General features: G+C 28.3%; 3 protein-coding genes across 3 annotated transcripts; all 3 read right to left on the minus strand.

Moving 5' to 3' along the window:
- Positions 1-10,198: 10,198 nt before the first annotated feature.
- OCT59_029364 (uncharacterized protein) lies at positions 10,199-12,725 on the minus strand (the record flags this gene model as incomplete). Its single annotated transcript, XM_025323673.2, has 5 exons — positions 12,437-12,725; positions 12,286-12,358; positions 12,027-12,199; positions 11,600-11,939; positions 10,199-11,520 (listed from the first exon to the last, which is right to left on the minus strand). The coding sequence occupies exons 1-5, from the start codon at positions 12,683-12,685 to the stop codon at positions 10,199-10,201; spliced, it is 2,157 nt and encodes a 718-aa protein (XP_025166073.1). The 5' UTR covers positions 12,686-12,725.
- A 1,082-nt stretch (positions 12,726-13,807) lies between these two features.
- Positions 13,808-16,360, minus strand: OCT59_029365 (uncharacterized protein; the record flags this gene model as incomplete). The annotated part of the gene is made up of 5 exons (XM_066143488.1): positions 13,808-13,849; positions 13,927-15,494; positions 15,566-15,615; positions 15,696-16,132; positions 16,226-16,360. The coding sequence occupies 5 exons, from the start codon at positions 16,358-16,360 to the stop codon at positions 13,808-13,810; spliced, it is 2,232 nt and encodes a 743-aa protein (XP_065994657.1).
- Positions 16,361-18,366: 2,006 nt separating this feature from the next.
- OCT59_029366 (uncharacterized protein) lies at positions 18,367-22,079 on the minus strand (the record flags this gene model as incomplete). The annotated part of the gene is made up of 5 exons (XM_025327774.2): positions 18,367-19,872; positions 19,961-21,384; positions 21,471-21,741; positions 21,824-21,860; positions 21,947-22,079. 5 exons carry the CDS (start codon positions 22,077-22,079, stop codon positions 18,648-18,650), a joined length of 3,090 nt encoding a protein of 1,029 aa, XP_025169585.1. The 3' UTR covers positions 18,367-18,647.
- Positions 22,080-23,020: the final 941 nt, after the last annotated feature.

Genomic DNA, 23,020 nt, shown 5'->3' on the forward strand with positions numbered 1-23,020 from the left:
AAACAAGGTTACGAGACTATTTCTTACATTTGATATGAAAAACTTACATCTGATATAATTGTTTGGAAATTTTTTTCAGTTTTAAGATTTAAATTGGTATCTTCTTTTAACTGGCTGGTTGATGTAAATAAAAATGTCGTAACTTTGTAGCTTTGGTATGGAAAAACTGATTTATATTTAAAAAATTTGGAGAAAGAAAGAAATTCGAACTGGGCATCTAAAAAAAATAGCTTATTTTTTTATAGTTAATTTATATATAGTATTATAAAGCTATAATATCGATCAAATTTTTGCCAAAAATGTTGAAAATCAGTGTGACCACATATAGTTTTGATTTAATCAGTTGACCGCACACCCCAACGTCTCATCATCACAATCTGGTATTTATCAATTTAATATAAAATTTAAGTTTATAAATTATCTAATAATAATTTATTTTTAATTTAAACATAAAAATACTGTAGGAAACTTAACTTGCATCTATTGTAACGGTTTCCACTGGGTAGCTTACCGCGATAAAATCCCTAAAGGTCACTGTGTTAAATGCTGGTCCAGCAAATCTTACCAAGTGAAAACTTGTAAATTTAACGCTAGAAAGGAGCCATGGTTTTAAAAATAATTTTTTTTTATTTTTATTTTTGTCCAATTGGGGTTGGACGTGTCTGATTGGGGACAGACTATATTTTTTATATTTTTTATAATTTTTTATTCTTTTTGTCCAATTGTGTCTGATTGGGAGGGTCAGACTTTTTTTTTATAATTATTTTATAATTTTTAATATAATTTTTAAAAAAATAAATTTTTTTATAAAATTACGTATGCAATGGTAATTTGCATAGGCGTATAAATTATTAATAAATATACCAAAAAATGTAGAGTAACGAATCTTATGTCAATCAACGCTACTTTGGCGTCGTTTAAAAACACGTATAACAATGTATAAAAATGCGTATATTGATTGTTAAAAATGTGTATACTGACGTGTCAGTAAACACATTTAATAATAATGATTATACATACAGTACATTAATACAGTAAGTACATTAGTAATAATATCTAATTAACTACATATAATCAAACTCATTTGCATGCTCATCATACGAATTCCACAACTCGTACATAAAATGATATTTAAGTTTGTGAAACGCATTCTGGTATTCTGAACCTGAATCTATAAGAAAAGTTAAGAAATGTCAAATATTTTAAAAAAGAAATAATGAATAATTTAAAGAAAAAATCCCTCACCGAATTTCAATATGACGGACATTCTTTGTATCACCTTGTGTAGAATTACACTTCGGACTAATAAAAATATGAAAAACGTACCATTTCCATATATAGATTTCTTATAGTAAATTTTTTAAAAACTTATTAAATACACGGAATTTTTATTCGGAATCTCTAAAAAAACGTATATCAAAAGTACAAAACGTATCATTTCCTACAGATTTCTTATAGGGTTTAAGCTATATTTGCAATTTGCAATAACAAATTAAATAAATAATTCCAGCTATTCTTACAGAATAATATAAATACGTACTTCATTTAAATATTTTTCTATTTTTCTGTTATATTCTGTGATCCATTTAACCTTTTCAAAGCAACGGTTATGTGCTCAGGCTCTTTTTTTCCAATTTCCATCATTTTTTGATTTCACGTTGCAGAATACATTTTTGCGAACAATTTCTTTTATACCTATTCAAGAAATTTATAAACATGAATTTATCTACTATCTCTTACATTATACATTGTATCTTTTATAAACTTATCAGGATTTCCACTGGTTCATCCTCCATTATTCTATAGGGTCACGTTCTTTACATCATAATTTTTCACTTAATTCGTAATCCATGTACCAATCGGACCACCCCTTAAATCTGCATTTCCAATATAGGAATATCCACCAATTTTTAATCGAATAAATTGAAATTTTTAATGAAAAAACTTTGACATTTGCTTTATTTTATCAAAGTATCAAAAATAACTCTTAAAAAAGTCAAACTTTCACCAATAAACTTTAAATTTCTTCAAATCGTAATTTGTGTAACCATCGACACAAAACCGAAAATTTTTTTCACTTAATAATTTGAAAATAAATGCTTTAAATATGTTTAGAACTAATATTTTAAGATAAAATTACCATTTTTAAATTCCTAAAGATTGATTTATAAAAGTTTCATATAGGCATTAAAAATGGGAAAATGGATTATTGTTAGTTAACCTTAAAATAGGAAATATTTTTACATTTATTATATCATTTTTTTTTTAATATTCTATTAATATATGTCCAAAGTATATATGTGTGAATTTTGAGACTTCTTGCTAGTACTTTTATTAGAAAAAAAATGATAAATAATTTTTACTAAAATTTCGCTAATTGATGATATTTAAAAGCAATTTGCAAAATTTTGAGTTTTGAAATACTTAAATTTATATTTTTACAAAATAGATTTAATCTCTAAGTTTTTTTTAAAAAAAAATTTAATTGGTTTGGCTAAAAATTGACCGACTTTACTTTTTTTGGAAGTGGAGATTTGATTTTGCCGATCACTAGGTCCGATTCATTCGTGGATCGGCAATTAAAGGTTTATTTCAATACGAACAATTTTTGATCCTCTGAAATTTATTCAGAATTTTTGGACGAACTTTTTTTTTTTTTGAATGAAATTTTTTTATACTTTGTAAGTTACTAAAAAGGATACGACTATTTTTTTTTTTTTTGAGCCATACTTTTTCCGACGCATTTTGATTGTTTACTACTCGTGACACTTGCGGAAGCTTTATTTAACTACAGTATGAAACAGAAATGAAAACTGTCAATGTGTTGACATTTAATATAATAAATCATAGACTTTTCCATTCTCTCAGTCCTCACCATCTTCTTCTCCTCCTGTCTCTTTTTCTCGCACGTCATCTTTGCCGCAGCATCTCCATCCGCTGAAAAGGAATGGATGCATAGAGCTTCGATTCAAGGTCCCGTTAGGACCTCTTATTTCTCGAATTTTTCTGTTGCGTCGAACGGTTCGGATTTGTAGCTTTAAATATAGATTTATGTAGGGGCATTTTCCGGGTAGTTGAGCTTAGGTTTTCTCTATAGGGGTTTAGGGATATGCGGGAAATTTCATATGATTTATTAAAAATTAAGTTTGTTTTTTTGCTTAGCTTTTTTGTTATATATTAGGGATTTTCGTGCGACTAATTTATTTTATTAATTCTTTATAATAAAAATATAGTAAAAATAGGATATAGTATGTCAAAATATAAATATTTATTTATATATAAAATCAATAAATACTAATAGGTAAAATAGTATAAAAAAGTAAAAAAATTAGTTTATCAGTAAAAATTTATGCGAAAGAAATGATTAATAAGGTCTGCATGAGAGTATTTATATTAAAAGTTGAATCACTGTTACGCAATTTTGGAATCCATGATACAACTGAAACATGCACCGCAATGCTGATTTTGAATTTTGATGAACTGAAATTTATGTTAACAATCGGTGTAAATACTAATATCGTTTTCATCTAATTAGTATTATTTATTTCGGAAATAATAGGGTTTCCCTTCTCAGGAAATAAATGGGTAATCAATCCCCTGGAGCGTGTCATTAAATTAACGTGATTAAACTCAAAAATTAGTATGAAGGCAATCATGAGTGACACTTAGTGCGACAGAGGATTACTGAAAAAATTTGCGCCGCTTTTTTATTTTTATTTTATTATAAAAATAGTATAATTTTTGTGTAAACCATTAATGAAAAAAAAGGGAAGCTGGGACAATTGGTACATCTCCGGCACATGACAATGTACAATAATACTTCGGACTTTAATTACTCATATCGGTCATATGAATAAAAAATACTTACACGAAAAAAATTGCAAATAATAATTCCTTATGACATGTAACACATAATCTTGATGTCATGATATGGGTTTCGCCATGAGTAATTTCAAATAATATAAATAGCTTACCTTTTAACGTTTTCATTTTTTCACCATCTTTTTATCTTTTTTTCGACTTCTTTTTTCTTCTTTTTTTTATTTTCCGTCTTCTCTTTTTACTACTTGTCTTCCTTTTATCATCGTCCTCTTTTAGGTCTGTCTTCTCTCTATCTAGGTCTTCGCCCCTTTTCTTTACGTCTTCCTTTAGGTATGTGGGATGGAAGTGTGGGTTTGAGTGTGGGTTTGTGTGTAGGTGGTGTTTTATCTTCTTTTTTTTCATCATCTTTTTTTAGGACTATTTTCTTTTTTTTCGTCTTCTTTTTTTTAGGTTTAATTGTGATGCACGCTTTCGTTGTTGCTGAGAACTCCCGTACCATTCAAAAGCGTTAGGAAGTCTTCTCTTAGGCCTCTTTTCTTTACATCTTTCTTTAGGTATGTGGGTTGGGAGTGTGGGTTTGCGTGGGTTTGGGTATTGGTTGGGAGTGTGAGGTACGTGGGTTTGTGTGTGGGTTTGGGTGTGGGTTAGGAGTGTGGGTTTGCGTGATGTGGGTGTTTGGGTTGGGAGTGTGGGTTTGGGTGTGGGTTGGGTGTGTTGTTTTAAAATCTTTGTTTTTTTTCGTCTTCTTTTTTTTAGATCTAATTGTGGTGCACTCTTTCGTTGTTGCTGAGAACTCCCGTACCATTCAAAAATGTCAGGAATTCTTCTCTTAGGCCTCTTTTCTTCGTCATCTTTTTAGGTATGGTGTGGGTTTGGGTGTGGGTTGGTTTGGGTGTGGGTTTGGGTGTGAGTTGGGAGTGTGGGTTGGGAGTGTGGGTTGGGAGTGTGGGTTGGGAGTGTGAGTTTGCGTGGGTTGGGTTTGGGTATGGGTTGGGTTTGTTGTTTTAAAATCTTTGTTTTTTTTTGTCTTCTTTTTTTTTAGGTCTTGATGCACTTTTTTGACCATTCAAAAACGTCAGGAAGTCTTCTCTTAGGCCTCTTTTCTTTACGTCTTTTTTTAGGTATGATGTGGGTTTGGGTGTGGTTGTGAGTGTGAGTTTGGGTGGGTGGGTTTGGGTGTGAGTTGAGTGTTGTTTATCTTGTTTTTTTTTCGTCATCTTTTTTTAGGTCTATCTGGAATAAAAAATTACTGGCTAGTTAATTCATAAAAACTACATGTCATTAGCTTTTAAATAAATCAGTCAGATATCCAAGCAGCAGCGAAAGCTTGGACTTTTTCTGTGGTGTCTCCATTAAAACAGAAATTGATATTTTCCCCATTATAACCATTAATAACTATTATTGGTCAGTCTAATAGGATCATGCAGATTTTGACGGACTGATATTTTTTGTTGATGGCTAAATAATTGATATTTTTCTTTTATTGGCTAAATATCAAATATATTTGCAGTTTAATTATACTTTTTATATACTCTTACTATAATAATAGCATGATCTTGCGTGACTGACGCAATAATCTAGTTATTGGTTATGGTGGATAAAATATCGTGTCATCCCTTCGGGGTGACCGATATTTTACCCCCCAACCAATAACTATTATCTAGTGGAATTGTTCACCTTATTAACAGAAATGGGATCACATAATCTACTTGTATTGGCTTCATACTTGTTGAATATGTCAATCCTTAAAATTGATAAATTAATCATGAATGATTGACAAAATTAGAGGTCGTCTAAAGCGGAGCAGAGTCACGTGACTTAACCAATTATTACAAGCCACAAGCCACGATGTCAAAAAAATTTTTCCATGAAAAAAATTTTTTTTTTTTAATCGTTCATATTAAAAAAATAAAATAAAACTAAAAAAAACCATAAAAATTTCGCAAAAAAATCATGAAAAATAATGAAAAAGCGAATTTTTCTTTAGAAAAACCATTGAAATTTCAAAAAATACCATGAAAAAAAACAAAAAATACCATGAAAAAAACAAAAAAAATCAAATTTCAAAAAAATAAACCACCAAATTTTCACGAATATTTTATTATAATTATTTAAATTGTATGATAATAGGATTTAAAGAGGCTTCTAATGTAGAAATAAAAGCCTCTGTTCTCTCAGCATTACCCCCCTCTTCAACACTCCAGTATCTATCGCGGACTCTTTCAGTCAATTCGAACACAGTAAGTTTCCAACTTTTGGCTTTTTTTTGTTGTTCTGTTTGTACAAACTCTATCACTAATTCACGATGTTCATATACTTCAAACCCGCTCTCCTCAAATATTTTCTGAAACATTCTCCATACATCAGTAGTTAATAATTTCACGTCTCCATACATATGTTCGTGAAAAATATGTTTGCACGGTAACAAGTATCAATTGCGAAACAAACAGTGACAATCAAGTGAAGTCAAACCCGGTGTACCTTTACCTTTCTCCAATCTATCCATTACGGCACAGGCCTCTTTAATAAGTAGATGTTGAAATGGTAAGGGGAATTTGTGAATCTTGATAATATCCTTTTCTACACCATAAGCTGATACTTTTTTGACACGAAAGTCAAAGGTGGCACTTTTGGAATCAGATTGTTTTTTACAATCAATGGCAACGATATTATGGACGGCACCTAAGATGAATGAATAAACAAAAAGTGAGTGTCTGAGTGAGTTAATAAGCAAACGTTACATAGAAAATTCGTGTTATTATGTAATTACCTTTAATATGGAAAAGAAGAAAAAAAATTGCAAATTTTATAGATTCAAGCATCAAAATAAGAGGCAGAAGGGTGGAAAAAACAACAAAAAAGTAGAATTTTACCAATTAAACCATGTAAGGACGATGTTTTCCTTTTCAATTCACTGTGGTAAGATTCTAACGGATTTGTGGAGGTGACTTGCAAAAGCAAAGGGGAATGTTGGCGCGCCCACAATGCCCATTGTTGTGTATTTCTCATGTAATTCCTTCTAATATAATTCTGAATAGTAGGAACAGGACAGTTGTTAATAGCTTCTTGAATCAGTTTTTCGCAACCGATCTTTGTCCTTTTATGCATTGCTGCGATCATAACATCACGGGTTTTTTTTTCATGAATTTTTGACATTCACGTCCGCATAATATGTACAACACAAAGTAATACTTCGCACTCTTGCTCACCGGCGTTTACACCAGGAAAAACAATTTTAACACTTTTAAACTCAACACTACTTTGATCAGATAGGATGTAGCGGGGAGTCCAACGGCAATAGCTGCGAATTTTTTTTAAAGCTTCTGCAACAGTGTCACTATCCTCACTGCTCACAAAAAAGTGCGCACCTATATTCCAGCATCCGTAAGTGTCGCAAACGTACAGTGTAAATAGACGCCAATCATATCTATTTGTTTTATGGGTGGAATCAATTAGAGTCAACCATCCATGATTCTCAAGTTTCTCAAGTTGCTCGGGATGTGCAAAAACAATGCCCTTAGTAGATCGTTGGTGGACACGATAAATTTCAACTTGATATCCTTGCTCTTTTAAATACGATACTGATTGTGAAATATCAAACTTTAAATCAGAATTGCCAATGAGATGAACTTCCATAGGTCCACGAACTTTATACTTAATGTTTGTTACTTTCTTGCGCTTCAATTCTTGTGCACTTGCACCAAGACCTAATTCAATCGTTGCATATTCTTTAACGGCAGCAGTAATTGCCGGAGGCAAATAATTTTTGACAGCTTCTTTTTCCACTAAAGTTCGAATAACTTGAGGACGTTTAAGCCTATCAACATCTAACAATGAGTGTGTATAGTTGGAAGAGTCTTTATAACGTCCAACTTTAACTATTTTCAACGAGACTAACCATTCAACTTTAATTTTAGCATGACATAATCCAGATGGTCTTGTCTTCGTTATTTAGCATTTTTCATTAGAAATATTTTCTTTTTGTCGTGTACTAGAGTCTCGATGCTTTGTAAAATGGCAAGTAAAGATCTTCCAAAAGTTTCCATTTACTTGTTTATATGAAGTCCATTGTGTCCATATATTTGAAACTAATGGCCACCAATTTTCATTGAAATCCTCTATTTGAACTTCCAAAGAGCAATTTACATCAAAAAGGAGATTCCGCTTTTCTTCTGAAGTGATATTTGTCATTTGCGCGGCAACCAAAGTGGTAGCAGAAGTATTAATCGAAGAAACAGACATGATAACAAAAAAGATGGAAAAAATGTTTAACTTAACTATTAATTTATAAGTTTAATATTAGTAAAAAGAAAAAGGACTAAATAAAAAAAACTTACAAAAAAAACAAAAAAAAAAATATTTACAATATTTTTTTTGAAATACGTGAACTTAATATGAAAATAGTACGATGCTATTCATAAAACGAACAAAAGGACGAAGGAAAAGGTTTACATGATTTGTAAATCCTAAGGCTTAAAAGAAAGAAAGAGCCTGATAAAAAAATTTTTTTTAAAAAAAAATAAATAAATAAACAGCCGTGTGGCGGTGCAAATACATGGCGTATCACGTGACTCTGCTCCACTTTAGACGTCCCCCAAAATTAGAAATCAATGGCGATCAACAAATCAAAATTAGTTTTTATGTTAAACAAACTGATCAGAATGATCAGCGTAAATATACGACTCGATGCCCCAGAAAATTTACGATCATTGCAACTATTAAATTCACTGGTGCAGGAACACTGTAACTATATGATCCACAGCCTTAGATATCAGGATGGTTAAAATTATCGAATGGCACATTACATTTTTTTTAATATAAAAAGTATGTGGAGTCTCTGGAAATTCAGTACGATCTACACAAATTTCATCATCTTCACAAGTATAGTCATAGTCGAAAATGACATCTGGGTCATCCTCTCTTGCAATCTAGCCTAGCATTACCCAAAAAAATCACTGGTCACGTGACCGTATAAAAAATCATCACATCCGTCACACCCTCAGTGTTTTCATTGTTTATATTTACAACCCTAGCCATGGCGAAAAAAAAGTGACTGACACGTGACTGCATTTTATTCATCACAACCGTCACATCTACCGCGTTTCCACTTTTTATATTTATCTGAGGGACTTGTTTTTTTCAAGTAGGTAAAAACTTATTCGTCACCCCTTATTCTTCACCGGTTATTTTCACGTGTTAGTGCATACCACCGTAATGCGGGCTAAAAGTCACGTGTCAGTCACTTTTTTTCGCCATGGCTAGGGTATTTATCTGAGGGACTTAGTTTTTATTCTTTTTATTTGTCACACATTATATGTCACCGCACTGTTCTCGTGACTGTGCATAATTCTGCATAATGACGGCCACCAGTGCTTTTTTTTTGGGGTAACGCTAGGGTAGTTTCTCTTGCACAATTTATCAACATTAGGTTTGGTTCATCTATGGAACAAATGGAAGATATGTAAGAATATTCTTCAGGAAATATGAGCCTTTTACATGAAATATAAACAACTGAAATTAATTTCTTTTTTCGTTAGTTGGCTACAATTGAAACAACTAATTAATATAATAAAAATATTTTACTTACAAGCCTATCTATTAATTAACGAAATTGAAATAAATGAATATGGTAAATTAAATCAATTTTAAATCATAACCAATTTAGTTTTAAAGTAATTTCCAATGTCACTTAAATGCTTAATCATTTTGACGCTGATTCAGAGTCAAGTTTGATGTCTATTGATTGAATCAATTTTAATTCATAGACAAATATAATAAATAATATCATCTTTTATATGATAATTGGGTAATTTGTATACTGTTCATATTATTAAAAATACAGATATAATCAATTGTCTAACATTATATTTTCAGCATTTACATTTTAACGTTAAATTGACGCGTTCTTTTAGTATAAATGATAAAATTATCTCGGTTTTATATTTCTAATTAAGACGATTTTAATAAGCTATAATCAACTTTGTAGATAGTTAGTAAATAATTTTTCAATTCACTATTAATTAACAGAACATAGAATAGGTCAAAATCCAAATCAAATCAAATCATTTGAGATTTTAAATTTAAGTTTATTACTTAATGCTTTGTAAAACGAGTGATTTTATTAAAACATTGTGGCTTAAAATAACCTATTAATTACAGCTCTATTTAAATTATATATTCCTTTCAATATCTAAAAAGTATTAGAAATAATAATCATAAATATTAAAAATTATGTAATAGCTAATATTAAATGGATAACATGATGTGTATTACAAAATTAAATACAAATTACTTTTAAAAAAAAATTTAAAAATGTTTTTCAATTTTATTTACAAAGTATAAGATTAAATTTATCTAATAAAAAAATTTACCCAAATTATGCGATTCTATTTACATTTTCTGCTGCCTTCTGATACCAATAAATCGCTTTTTCTAAATCAATATTTGTGCCTATACCATTTTTGTAACAAAATCCAAGTTCATTTTGTGCTCCATTATGGCCTTGTTCAGCTGATTTTTTATATAATTCAAACGCTTTAACTTCATTTTTTTCAATACCTTTTCCATATTTATAACATTTACCTAATTTGTATAATGCAAATTTATTTCCTTTTTCCGCTGCCTTGTTATACCAATAAACTGCATTTACTAAATTTATCTCTGTACCAATACCATCTTCATAACATGATCCTAAAGAACTTTGTGCATCAGTATATCCTTGTTCAGCTGATTTTTCATATAGTTCAAACGCTTTAACTTCATCTTTACTAACTCCATCTCCATGTTTATATAATCTACTTAAATTATATTGTGCAAATTTATTTCCAATTTCTACCGCTAGTTGATACCAATATATTGCTTTTCCTAAATCCTTTTCTACCCCTATACCACTTTCATAACAAAATCCTAAATCATTTTGTGCATCACCATACCCTTGTTCGGCTGATTTCTTATACCATTCAAACGCTTTAATTTTATCTTTATTAACGCCTATTCCACATTTATACCATCTACCCAAATTATATTGTGCAGATTTATTCCCATTTTCCGCTGCTTTTTGATACCAATAAAAAGCCTTTTCTAAATCTTTTTCTATACTTTCGTAATAAAACCCTAAATCATTTTGTGCATTACTATGATCTTGTTTAGCTGATTTATTATACCATTCAAGCGCTTTAGTCTCATCTTTTTCAACGCCTATTCCATATTTGTAACATCTACCTAAATTATGTTGCGCAACTTCATTCCCATTTTCTGCCGCTTTTTGATACCAATAAACTGCTTTTACTAAATTTTTTTTCGTGCCTATACTATCTTCATAACAACATCCTAAATCATTTTGCGCGTCACTATACCCTTGTTCAGCTGATTTCTTATACCATTCAAATGCTTTAACTTCGTCCTTTTTAACACCATCCCCAATTTCATAACATACACCCATTCTATATTGAGAAGTTTTATTCCCATCTCCAGCTTCTATTTGATGCCAATTAAATATTTGCATATTAGACCCACTTTTATATTGTGAAGAATAATTCAAATCTGTTGTTCTTTTGCTTAACACTTCTAAATTATAATTATTTTTTATTGAAGAATTATCTTCTTTTCTTTCGTTAAAATAATTATTTTTTAATGATTTAAGAGTCGAAACAAGTTCTTCCATATGAGGACGTTCATTTGGTTCATATTTCCAACATCCTGATAAAAAATAAATAAATAAATAAATATGTTTATATTATTTATAATTTTTGTTAAGCGTTATGTTAATATAACTTACTTGTATATAAATTGCTATACTCAATAGGGGTACCATTAATAATTTCACCTCGTCTACCACTTATTACGGATAAGAGAAAACTTACATCATCACAGGTAAAATCATCTTTAGAAAAAAATGGTCGATATCCACTTGAAATTTGCCACATGATAACACCGACGCTATATACATCGGACTTTTTATCTAATTTGTAATCTTTATTATTAAGTTTTTTTGGATCTATATAAGCCATTACACCCACTATTTTCGATGCATTATTTGACGCTTCAACAATTTTTCTTGATAAACCAAAGTCTGCCACTTTAATATTTTTTTGATGTATGAGTATATTATTTGCATGCTATAATATCGCGTTAAAAAATTATAATAAATAGTTTAGGATTTTTATTGTTAAATAAATCAGATGTAATAAATGATAAAATATTACCAGATCACGGTGAATAATATCATTTTCATGCAAGCAATATACAGCACTTGCTAATTGTAATGCCAAACAAATTTTATCCCCCCATGTAAGTTCATTAAAATGTTTATCTAGATAGGCATTTAACGTACCACTATCGGCATATTCCAAAACCAAAGCGTAATTGTTCGTTTCGCCTGAAGAAAATAAAAGAAATAATTAAATAAAGAAACATATTTTAATAAAAAAAAAATCAATACGCTATTCTCTCTCTGATTCTTACAAGTTGCTTCTTTTGTGACTCCATAGAATTTTAATATATTTTCATGAAAATGAGCTTTCCGATGTAATATCAGCTAAAAAAAAAAAATATTCAATCTTTTTATTGATTTTTATTATTACTATATGAAATGATAATAATATAATTTTCTTACCTCATTAACAACTCCTTTAATAGCAGTTCTTTGATTATTATTATCAAAAGATTTTAAAACTAAAATTGTATCAGTATTTTTCCAATTGGCACTATAAATACTTCCAAATGCACCATTTCCTATTTTTTTTATATTTTTAAATTCAGAATATTTATAATAATCTAAATAACTATTATCTATTGAATTCTCTAACCATTTAATGTAATCAATTTGATCATTCGAATATTCAATATCTTCCATACTTGACATTTTTTTTTAATGTTCTTAAAAAAAACAATACGATCGTAAACAGAAAAACAGTAAAAAGAGAAAATGTCGATCATTGAGCGCGTATCAATCTACCTCATTGTAATTTCACGTGATAATGTTTATTTTTTGATCGAGCGAATATTAAGGTTAATCAGTAATCTGATGTTTGTTTATTTATATAACATTATCTAATTATATTTGTTGAATTCATCAATCTAACCAATTTAATTATTTATTTGTTTGTGAATATATCATATAAGCTAAAAAGAGTAGGTAATCGTAAAAAAAAAAAATTTAAGTGGGTTAATGGTGACACAAATTATCTAAGCAGAAACTTAAATAAAGCAAATGTCATATCTATACCTTACTGCGCCTGTAGAAGAATGGCTTATCGTAATAATTTGTGGAATTGGCACTATAGGCGGAAAAGTCTCGATATTAAAGAAAATAATTCATTTGTTGTAAGATTTTATGTTATACCAAGTTTAGATAACTTTTTATTAAACTGTAGAAACCAATTCTAATCTTAAGCCACATATTGTCCTCAAACAACATTTCCTCCGACACTAACAACACATTTTATAATACACCATACCCTTTCAACTCATCTATGAAAAATAATTTGTAATCCTGATAAAAATGGAGAAAATTTCCCCCTAAAAATGGTTATCAATTGTAGAAATTACATGTGCAGTACAAACTAAATGTATATTTATTTATATATATGTTTTTTTTGGCTTTATTTAATTTTTTAATTAATAAATATATAACAAATTACAGTTTTCATTAATAATGTCCAGTCGTCACTGACAACTGTCAATTAATACTTGCTGATGCAATTCATGGATATCAAATCCACAAGTCAGAATAGAATCGAAATCAAATCTCTGAAAGTCAAAAATCGACCCATTTGATTGATTTTAATATGACTAATATGATTTAATTCGTCAAAAAATAAAACTTTGTAAAAGATTGAACAAACCATCCAACCAATTATAGTGAGATCCCATCAAATAAAGTCTTTAAATCTGCTACTAATAGCGAAGGATGGACTTACAAGCGTTCGTTATATGTTTTCCTTGCATTTAATAACATAGACCAATAATGAAACTAGCTAATAAATTATCTCAACATAATCTCATAATACAGTGGATCATTACTTTTCTAAAAGAAAAAAAATTAACGTATCAATATATATGTATATGAAAGTATCGCATTAAAATTAATTTTATTTTACTTACGATAATATCTTGATCACACCATTGTCTTAATTTTGTATAAGCCCAATCTAATCCTAATAGCAAGGCCTGTTCATACCACCTTTTCGCTTCGCCTAAATCTTTATCAATATGATACCCATTTTCATATCCTTCAGCAACAATTTTCATTGCTTTTTCATACCTATTCGAAGCAGCTCTTAAATACCATTTAAATGCTTCATCTTCATCAGTCTTTTCATTTTTTTCACCAATTCCACCATCATAACCTCCATTTTGATAACATTTTGCTACCTTATATTGTGCGATCATTAACCCATTTATAGCGGCTTTTAAATACCATTGAAAAGCGGCAAGATTACTTTTAATAGCTCCAAAACCTTTTTTATAACAATCACCAATTTTATATTCAGCATTAATATAACCACCTTGAGCAGATTTCATATACCACATAAACGCTTCTTTACTAGTATCTCTTAACATCAAGTTCTTCTTACCGAAACAATTAATCGAGATAGTATTATTATAATAATATTCTGCTAACATAAATTGACACCAAATATTCCCTTCGTTGGAATATTTTTTCAACAGCATATAAGCTTGTTTGACACTCTTTTTTGTACCACAACCAATGAGATGAGCATTAGCCAGTAAAGCTTTTGATATTGGATCATTATTATCTTTACCCATTGTATAACAATGAAAAGCCAATATTTTATCTTGTAACGTTCCTATACCGTTCTCATATAGTATACCAAGTAATGATTCATAAAATTTTTGAGATGGAACATTTTTAACTGAATCGAATAATGACGTGGGATCTAATTGTTTTGATTTTAGCCAATATTGTAGTTGTTTTGGAAAACTATTTAAATCTATTCTAACCTGTGATTGATAGAATTCAAATAATTCCTCAATGAAATTAATTTGAGAAGTTACACTTATCGTACTTTGTTGTGTAGTTGTAAGTACACTAGGTGCTGCCGATATTTTAGAAGACGGTGATGGTGATGGTGTTGATCGAAAGAAACTAGTATTTATTAATCTTGAATTTACATTAATGGGATGTTCATAAAAGCTAACTCCACTTCTCCTAAACGATTTTGAATTGTTATCTCCAATTAATTCTGCTGAACTATACCTCCTTTCCTTCCTTTCTTGTTCAGTTAACGCTTCAATAGCAGAATTTTTAAGATCTGGAAATGAAACAGAATTACGTGGTTGATTTATTATTTCTTCGTTCTTTTTTTTGAAATCTAAATTTTTTTGTTGAATATTTTCTTGTTCTGTTTTTTCCTGTGGTTGTTGATTAATTTTTAATTGTGATTCAACCATAATTTGCTCAGAATTCAAAGATTCCTTTATTTCATCTACTTCATCACATGTTGATTGTAAATCTGTAACAGCTGTTGAAAGTGTACATCGTTCTTCAGGATTATATTTGGTTAAATTATTAAAAACCTTAATATAATTTTTAGGACAATCTTTTGGAAGTTTTTCATTTAAATCTTGAATAGTATTAACATTAGATTTTTCTTTCTCTATATTCTCACTTTCCAAATTCTCATATGGAATCATTCCGTCACATACGACTACAAGTTAAAATTTTTGAGATTTTAGATTTCCTTGAAAAAAAAAAAAATTGAAACGAAATAAAACTCACCACTCCAAAGAATAAGTCCACAAGAATAAATATCAGACAAATATGGATTTCTAAAAAAAAAATCAATTGTTATTTTATTTGTACACGCTTGAATAGAAAACGCAAAAAAAAAAAATAATTAAATACTTACTTTACAAGCCATGAATTAATATTTTCATCTTTACAAATTCTTTCTGGAGCCAGCCAACATAAAGAATCTTTTTTAAAACTTTTTTTTTCACCATCATCTTTTTTATTTACTCCTCCTTTGACTGCAAAATCGGTTAATTTAATTATACCATCATCCGTCACTAATATATTTGATAATTTTAAATTTAAGTGTAAAATATGTTTTTCATGACAATAATCTAATCCTAATAATATTTCATTTAATAATTTAAATTTTTCTTCCCAAGTTAATGAAGAAGATTTTAGATGATCATGTAAATTGCCTTTAGATGCATATTCAAATATTAATGATAAGTTTTGATTTGGTAATGACATTATACCAAAACATTTTATTATATTTTGACTTGAACGTAATCTATAATATGTATAAAATTCTTGTCGTGTCGTTTCTTGGTCATTCTAATTATTTTTATAAAATAAAATAATTTATTAATAAAAAAAAAAATTTTTATAATTTAATAAGGAAAAAAAATTGTTTTTTCTTTATCGTACCTTACTCAATTTAATCGCTACATCTTGACCTTTATAATTTCCTATATATACATTTGTTTTATTTCCATTATATTCTATAGGATTTTCATTTTTAGTAATTTCATCTTTCTTAATATACATTTTACGTAATGCCATTTTAACTTTTTTTGGTATATTAAATTTTTTCGTTAAATATAATAATATTTTTTTTTTTTAAAAAAAAAAAGAATTTATAATAAAAAAAGAGAAATTTTTTGAAAAAAATATAAAAAAAATATAGAAAAATATAGAAAATATTTTTTTTCTCATTTTTTTTTAACGAAAATGGGTATACTTTATAATGGATTTTTTTTCAAACAATGAAAAGTTTATCAAAAAGGCAGTCATTAAAGTTCTTTCTTTGCATTTTGCATGTAATAGACCCAATTTAAGTAAATGACACATTCTTTTTTTAAAAAATTTCCCGCCAAAATTCATTTAATGAACGTCTATCCTCTTAAAATCAACAAGTCTGAAATATGTTAATTATGTTCGACAATTGTTACCCGCAGCCTTTTACATAATACATAAAAGTCAAATGTTTATACATAAGCATCCCTTTTCAATGAAATAATATTTACGTATTTGATTTTACCCGTGAAATCCATTCGATTTACCGTATTGTATTATACGGAAAATTTCTGAAATTTGACGCAGAAATTTTCCGGGAGATTTTAAATAACTAGACAATATTTCTATCCGCAGTTTTTCTTTGTAATATATTATTAATCTGCATGGATCAATGGATGCAAAGAGTTTCTTGAGTTTTTTACAATGGTAATAATTTGACAATTTAAGAAGTTCACCTACAGGTTGGTGATATTATTTATTTTCAACATTTTCCTTTATTAGTTTGAAACTAATTAACAGAATGAACTTTGGAAGGCCTTATTAAAATGTAAGTACAAGGGGAAAAGATTTCTGATTGGCCAAAATATAAATAACATAATGTCAATCAAATTTACCAAATTGATGTTATTCAAAAACCAGGAAAAGGTTGTATTCAAAATTTTAAAATTGATAAAATCTTTCATATAATATATTTTTTTTTCTGGATATTTTTAGTATATCTTCCATATATATTACTTGGAAATTTTCAGAACAAAAAATTGTATTTTGTATTTTTGTATTTTTTTTTTATTTTCTATTTGAAAAAAATATTCACTATATGAAAAAATTTTAATAATTTCAATAATTTTATAATTTTAATAATTTTAATAATTTTAATAATTTTAATTTTAATAATTCTAATAATTTTAAAAATGGTAATAAATATATAATATATGTATAGTATTTATCTAGCTTAAATAGTAGGCAAAAAATATATAAAAAAATAAAAATGGAAATTATAATAATAATATTCTTTCACTTTTAATAAAATAAATTAAAAAAAAAAAAGTAATAAAAAATAAAATAAATAAATAAAATAAAATAAAATAATACTAAAAAAGTTTATCAATTTTCAATTTAATATTAAATTAACTTAATATAAATATTTATATATTATTAAAGATTTATTACATAAAATATTACTATTATAAAATAATTAATTTATTTTAATAATTTAAGTATAATTTGATTAATTTTTATTTTTTACTTAATAAGTTCTGAAAAGTGATAATCAAATAATTTCTTACATACAGATAACTGATATGTATATGTACTGTATATATATATCTTGTTAGATTATTAATAAAAAAAATTTTATTTTTAACTATAGACGAAACTGAGGTAATACAGGGAAGGGAATAGGCAGTAATATTTAATCTGCATATCCTATATCACGTGATGATAACGACCTAGTAACGTAATGTGTAAAACAAGTATGCATCCCCTTTTGAAGTAAGAGCTAATAATTATTTATAACATATAAGTTTAAACTGGATTCCAATAACAGGCAATGCAAAATTTGACCATGTTGTCCAATGTTGCAATTGTTGCATGCGTTAAAATCTTGTTACAGATCATGTTTCAACTTCACACCTGTTGGAAATATCTGTATCACTTTATGAAGAGTTTGATTTGGTAATTTTTTTACTTATAGAGCGTTATAACATTGGTTTCATTGGCTGAAATGGCCGAAGTGATAACATAAAGATTAATTCAACAACGATAACACCATCATCGGTGACGGGAATAGCTAACGATTTCTGTAATCTGTAACAATCATTAATATGAAGTCCTTGAGATTATACGCCAATTTCTTTAATTTACCAAGTTCTTGAAAAATATAATCAGTTTAAAGTTTACAGGAAAAAAAATTTTATTTACTTAAAATAAAAAATACAAAAACAAAAGTACAAATAAATAATTAAAAAATTACAACAAACAAAATGAAATATATCCCAGATGAATCATTTTCTATTTTAATTTACTAATGATTCATTCATTCCGTGATATATTATCAATAACCTTGATGATTATTATATCCTCGATCATTTTGATTATTATAATTTTGATGATTATAATTATAATTATTTTGATTATAATTATTCTGATTATAGTTGGTTTGATTATAATTATTTTGATTATAATTATTTTGATTATAATTATTTTGATGATTATTTTGATTGTAATTGTTTTGGTTATAACCTCGTTGGTTATATTGTTGTGGTGGAGTAATTGGAGGTGGGAGTGGAGGCGTGTAGCCGCCTCTCGGTGCGGAATTATTGTAATTATTAATTTCTCTAGGTTGTTGTCTATAAAGAGAAGAGGCATCATCACTATAATTACTATAATTATCAACAGAAGGTGCAGGACTTTCTTGTCGAAGTAAATGTAACGAGGATGAGCTATTATTATCATATTGATATCTAGGTCTTGGTTGTTTAGGATAAACGTTATTATTAGGATAAACGTTATTATTAGTATTAGGATTATTGGGATTATTGGGATTATTGGGATTATTGGGATTATTGGGATTATGATAATTAGGATTATTAGGACTATTAGGAGAATTTGGAGGTAATCTTGGATTATTATTTGGATGCATATTTCTTTGTTGATGATGATTCTGATTCTTCTGAGGGAAATTATTTGCTGACGCGTATGTAGTACCAGAATAATTGCTAGCGGTATCACTGTAATCTATGTAATAACCAGGTTTTTGTTCTTCATAATAAGCTTGCTCATCCCATTCCAATTCTTTATTATCAACCGTTTGAATATTAAAACTTTGATTATTTTTGCCTACTATCATTGACATGCTTCTAATTGTGCCCCTTCTATTAACTTTTGTTTCATCAATTCTACCATTATAAACTTTACTCAATAAATGTTTAACATTTGAATGCACCATTGGAGTAATCAATTCTGCTGTTAATACAGGGTGTCCAAATCTATTACTAACTTTATCGTTAGTATTGGAAACTATATTATTATTATATTCTGGATCGGAATTTTTTCGTTTATAATAACGAATTGGTGCATCAAATCTTTTTGCACAAATAAATTTAACTATTAATGTCATTGCAGGTAATGGAAGTAATGCTACCGATTGGATATGAGCTCCTTTCAAGTTCATCACAGCGACCATTATCACTTGCCAGAATAATAAAGAAGCGATGAGTCTATTAAAAACTACCCTCCAAAATGTTCCTCCCGTCTCTATTTTCGTTGTAAACACGTACCTAAAAATGTAAAAAAAAATAGAGGTTTCATTAGTTATTCATGAATTCAGTTAACTGTTGCTCACGCGTGCTTATCTCGTGTACTTACATTAATTGATATCTGTAAACCACAAGGGCCAAACTAAAGTAAGCGAAACAAAAGAATAAAATCAAAGGTGCAATCACGCTATATAACATTCCAACGGTGAAGAAAAATAAATGAATATTATAATAAACAGGATAATCAAAATCTGGAGGTCTACTAAATTCTTTAATGTTTCTTGGAGTAGGTTGAACGAAAAATTTTTTTATGCTGATTAAAATTAATGAAACTATTTGTGCTAGATCAAATATGGCACCAACTCCTCTTAGACTAATATAATTAATCCAAAATGATGAGACTTTAATTAAAGAATCCGCTAATTCGTCCAAGAAATCCGCTTCCTTAACAACTTTATAAAGATCTTTAAAGTCTGTATTACCAGCATTTATTGTGGCCCTAATTTTACCGTATAAATCAACCAAAGTGGAAGATAATGTATACATTACAATATTATTAATTAAAAAGAACAGATATAATTTTCCTAAAACTGCTCTATCCAATGATGATTTTGTTGCTTTTCCTTGATATCTTGATATTATTCTTAATATTTGAGGAAGTACGATAAAAAATGCACCCATTATCATTGGACCCATCCAAGATTCTATAAAACCCGCTAAAAAGTCATTCGCGTAAAAAATATCTCCTGTAAATGGCGCTATCTTAACTATATTTTGAATTTGAGCTGCCGTTGTTAAAAAACCAATAGGAAATAACCAAAAAAAGCATAATAAAAGAAAGAATGCATATCCGATCAATCTTTTTGTTCCCTTGACAGCATTTGTCACCGTTAAATTATTCCAAATAATATCTTTTGGCCATGGCGCTAACAATATTTGAGGTTCATTCAAGGTAACTTTGCCTTCAAATTTTTTCGCTACTGAATGCGCATCAGCGATATTTGTGAATGAAACAAATCCGTAATTAATGGCTTTCCTTTCCTTTATTCTTTCCCTTTCACTATAAATTTCTTCTTCTAAAGATTGTATTCGTGATGTATAATAATCAATACTATCAACTTTTTCTCCTCCACATCTTCCGCCTAAACTATGTTTTGGTCTTTTACTCGAAATATGATTAGGATCTTTTAAATATTTTACTAATACTGATTCAAGCTCTCTAACAGCCTTTTCATGTTCTTCAATCAATTCCGGTAATCTACCAACTTTTCTTGATATATGCACTTGTGATACTTGTTGTTGGTTAACTTTTAAATTTCCTATAACATATTTTTGTAATCCTTCATCTGATTGCATATTTGATGGTACTCCAGTGATCAATATTGTTCTTGAATGTAATGAACTTTGATATTCTTCTGATCGAAAATATTGTTTTTTCAATGCTGAATATTCTTTATATTGTTTGTATAAAAATCGAAATATGATCAATGAAAATATCCATGTAAACGCTACATGAATCCAAAACCAACGCGACTGAAATATAAAGGAAATTCAGTTAGAAAAAAAATACCATCGCTTTTTAAAAGAGTTAAACAATCACAATAAAAAAAATAACTCACATTTCTTAAAAATGATATGCTCAAGTATTGCAATGGATTATCAGTTTTAGGAAACTGTTTACGATCTTGCCTAGTACCGTATAAATTTGCACCAGCAATTGCTAATCCAAGTAAAAATAACCATAAAAACATATTTCTGCACATTCTAATAAATCTCAAAAACATCACCGCATCTAATCCTATTTTTTCTATTAATAATTCTTCTGGTGCTGATATTACCGGTTTAATCCATGAAAATATTCCTTGATTTTCAATCTTTGGAGGTTGTTTTCTAAAGTAAAAAAAAAATCAAAGTTAACAAATCAATAATTTAGAAATCATAATAAAATAATCATGAAAATTATCACACTTACTTTTCTGATGAATATTTTTGTTTGGGTGCATAAACAACTAAAAAGATTAAGTTCAATTATTAGGATATAAGTAAAACTTTTTCGCTGCTTTCATTTTAATTCCACATTAATATCATTACTTACTTCCGTTCCTAGGTCTCAAAAAACCAAAAACTATGAGAGTACCAACACCAATGGCCGTATTAACAGCCAATTGGGAGTACATACCCGTAATAGTTATTTTGGTTTCTCGTTCTTCTGGCGGTACATAACTCATCTTTAATAACTTTTAAGGAGAGAAAGAATATATAATATAGATTGATGATATACTACAAATTACAAAAATTCTAATGTACAAGAAAAGGAATTGAAATTTTTAATTCGTAATGAAAAAAAAAAATTCACAGTGAATTTGTTAAAATGATAAAACGATCAATTAAATTTAAATTCTATTTATTTAGGGAAAGAATTACTTATTTAGAACACAAATATGTAAAAAATCAACAATATATTAATATAATAATACTATAGTATAATATATTAATATATCATAAATTTTACATAATACATGTTTGTTCCGAAAGTCTTTGGAAGGTCCAGCCTTTTCAAAATAAAAAAAAATATAAAAAAATATAGAGGTAAAGTAACAGTTGGGTAAAGTAAAGAGTGAAGAAAAGAGAGGGTTAAATAAGAGAAAATGAAAGAAAGAATACTTTGTATGTTAGAATAGTAAAAGAAAGAAAGAAAGTAAGAAAGAATTAATCGAAATAAAAAAGAAAAGGCGTTTTTTAATGGATGGCGACGAAAGTTATAGAAAAGGACAACAAAAATTTATAATACAAACATTAATAAATTATATTACCAATTAAAATCGGGTTTAAAGGCCAAAAGATCTTCATTATACATAATTTTTATAAATATGAAACGTCCTAACTGTTGAGCATGTGTTCGTTACCATTTGTGTTATTGTCTAAATATAGTTTAAAGTTAAATGACATTTTTGGTGGCAACTTAAAAAGTGGCTGATGTGCATTTTCTCAAACCTCAATTTGGGTAGCACTTCTATCATACTGTATATAATTAATAAAAATTTGACCGAAATTATCTGTCATCAAATCCGATGATCCCGACAACTAATTCCGCGATACATGGTTGACGAATCAATTGATAGAATGATTGAACAGAAACATGGTGCGGATCTGCATAAAATTATTAAAA

This window comes from Rhizophagus irregularis, chromosome 9, assembly GCF_026210795.1.
Source record: "Rhizophagus irregularis chromosome 9, complete sequence".
Taxonomy (NCBI): domain Eukaryota; kingdom Fungi; phylum Glomeromycota; class Glomeromycetes; order Glomerales; family Glomeraceae; genus Rhizophagus; species Rhizophagus irregularis.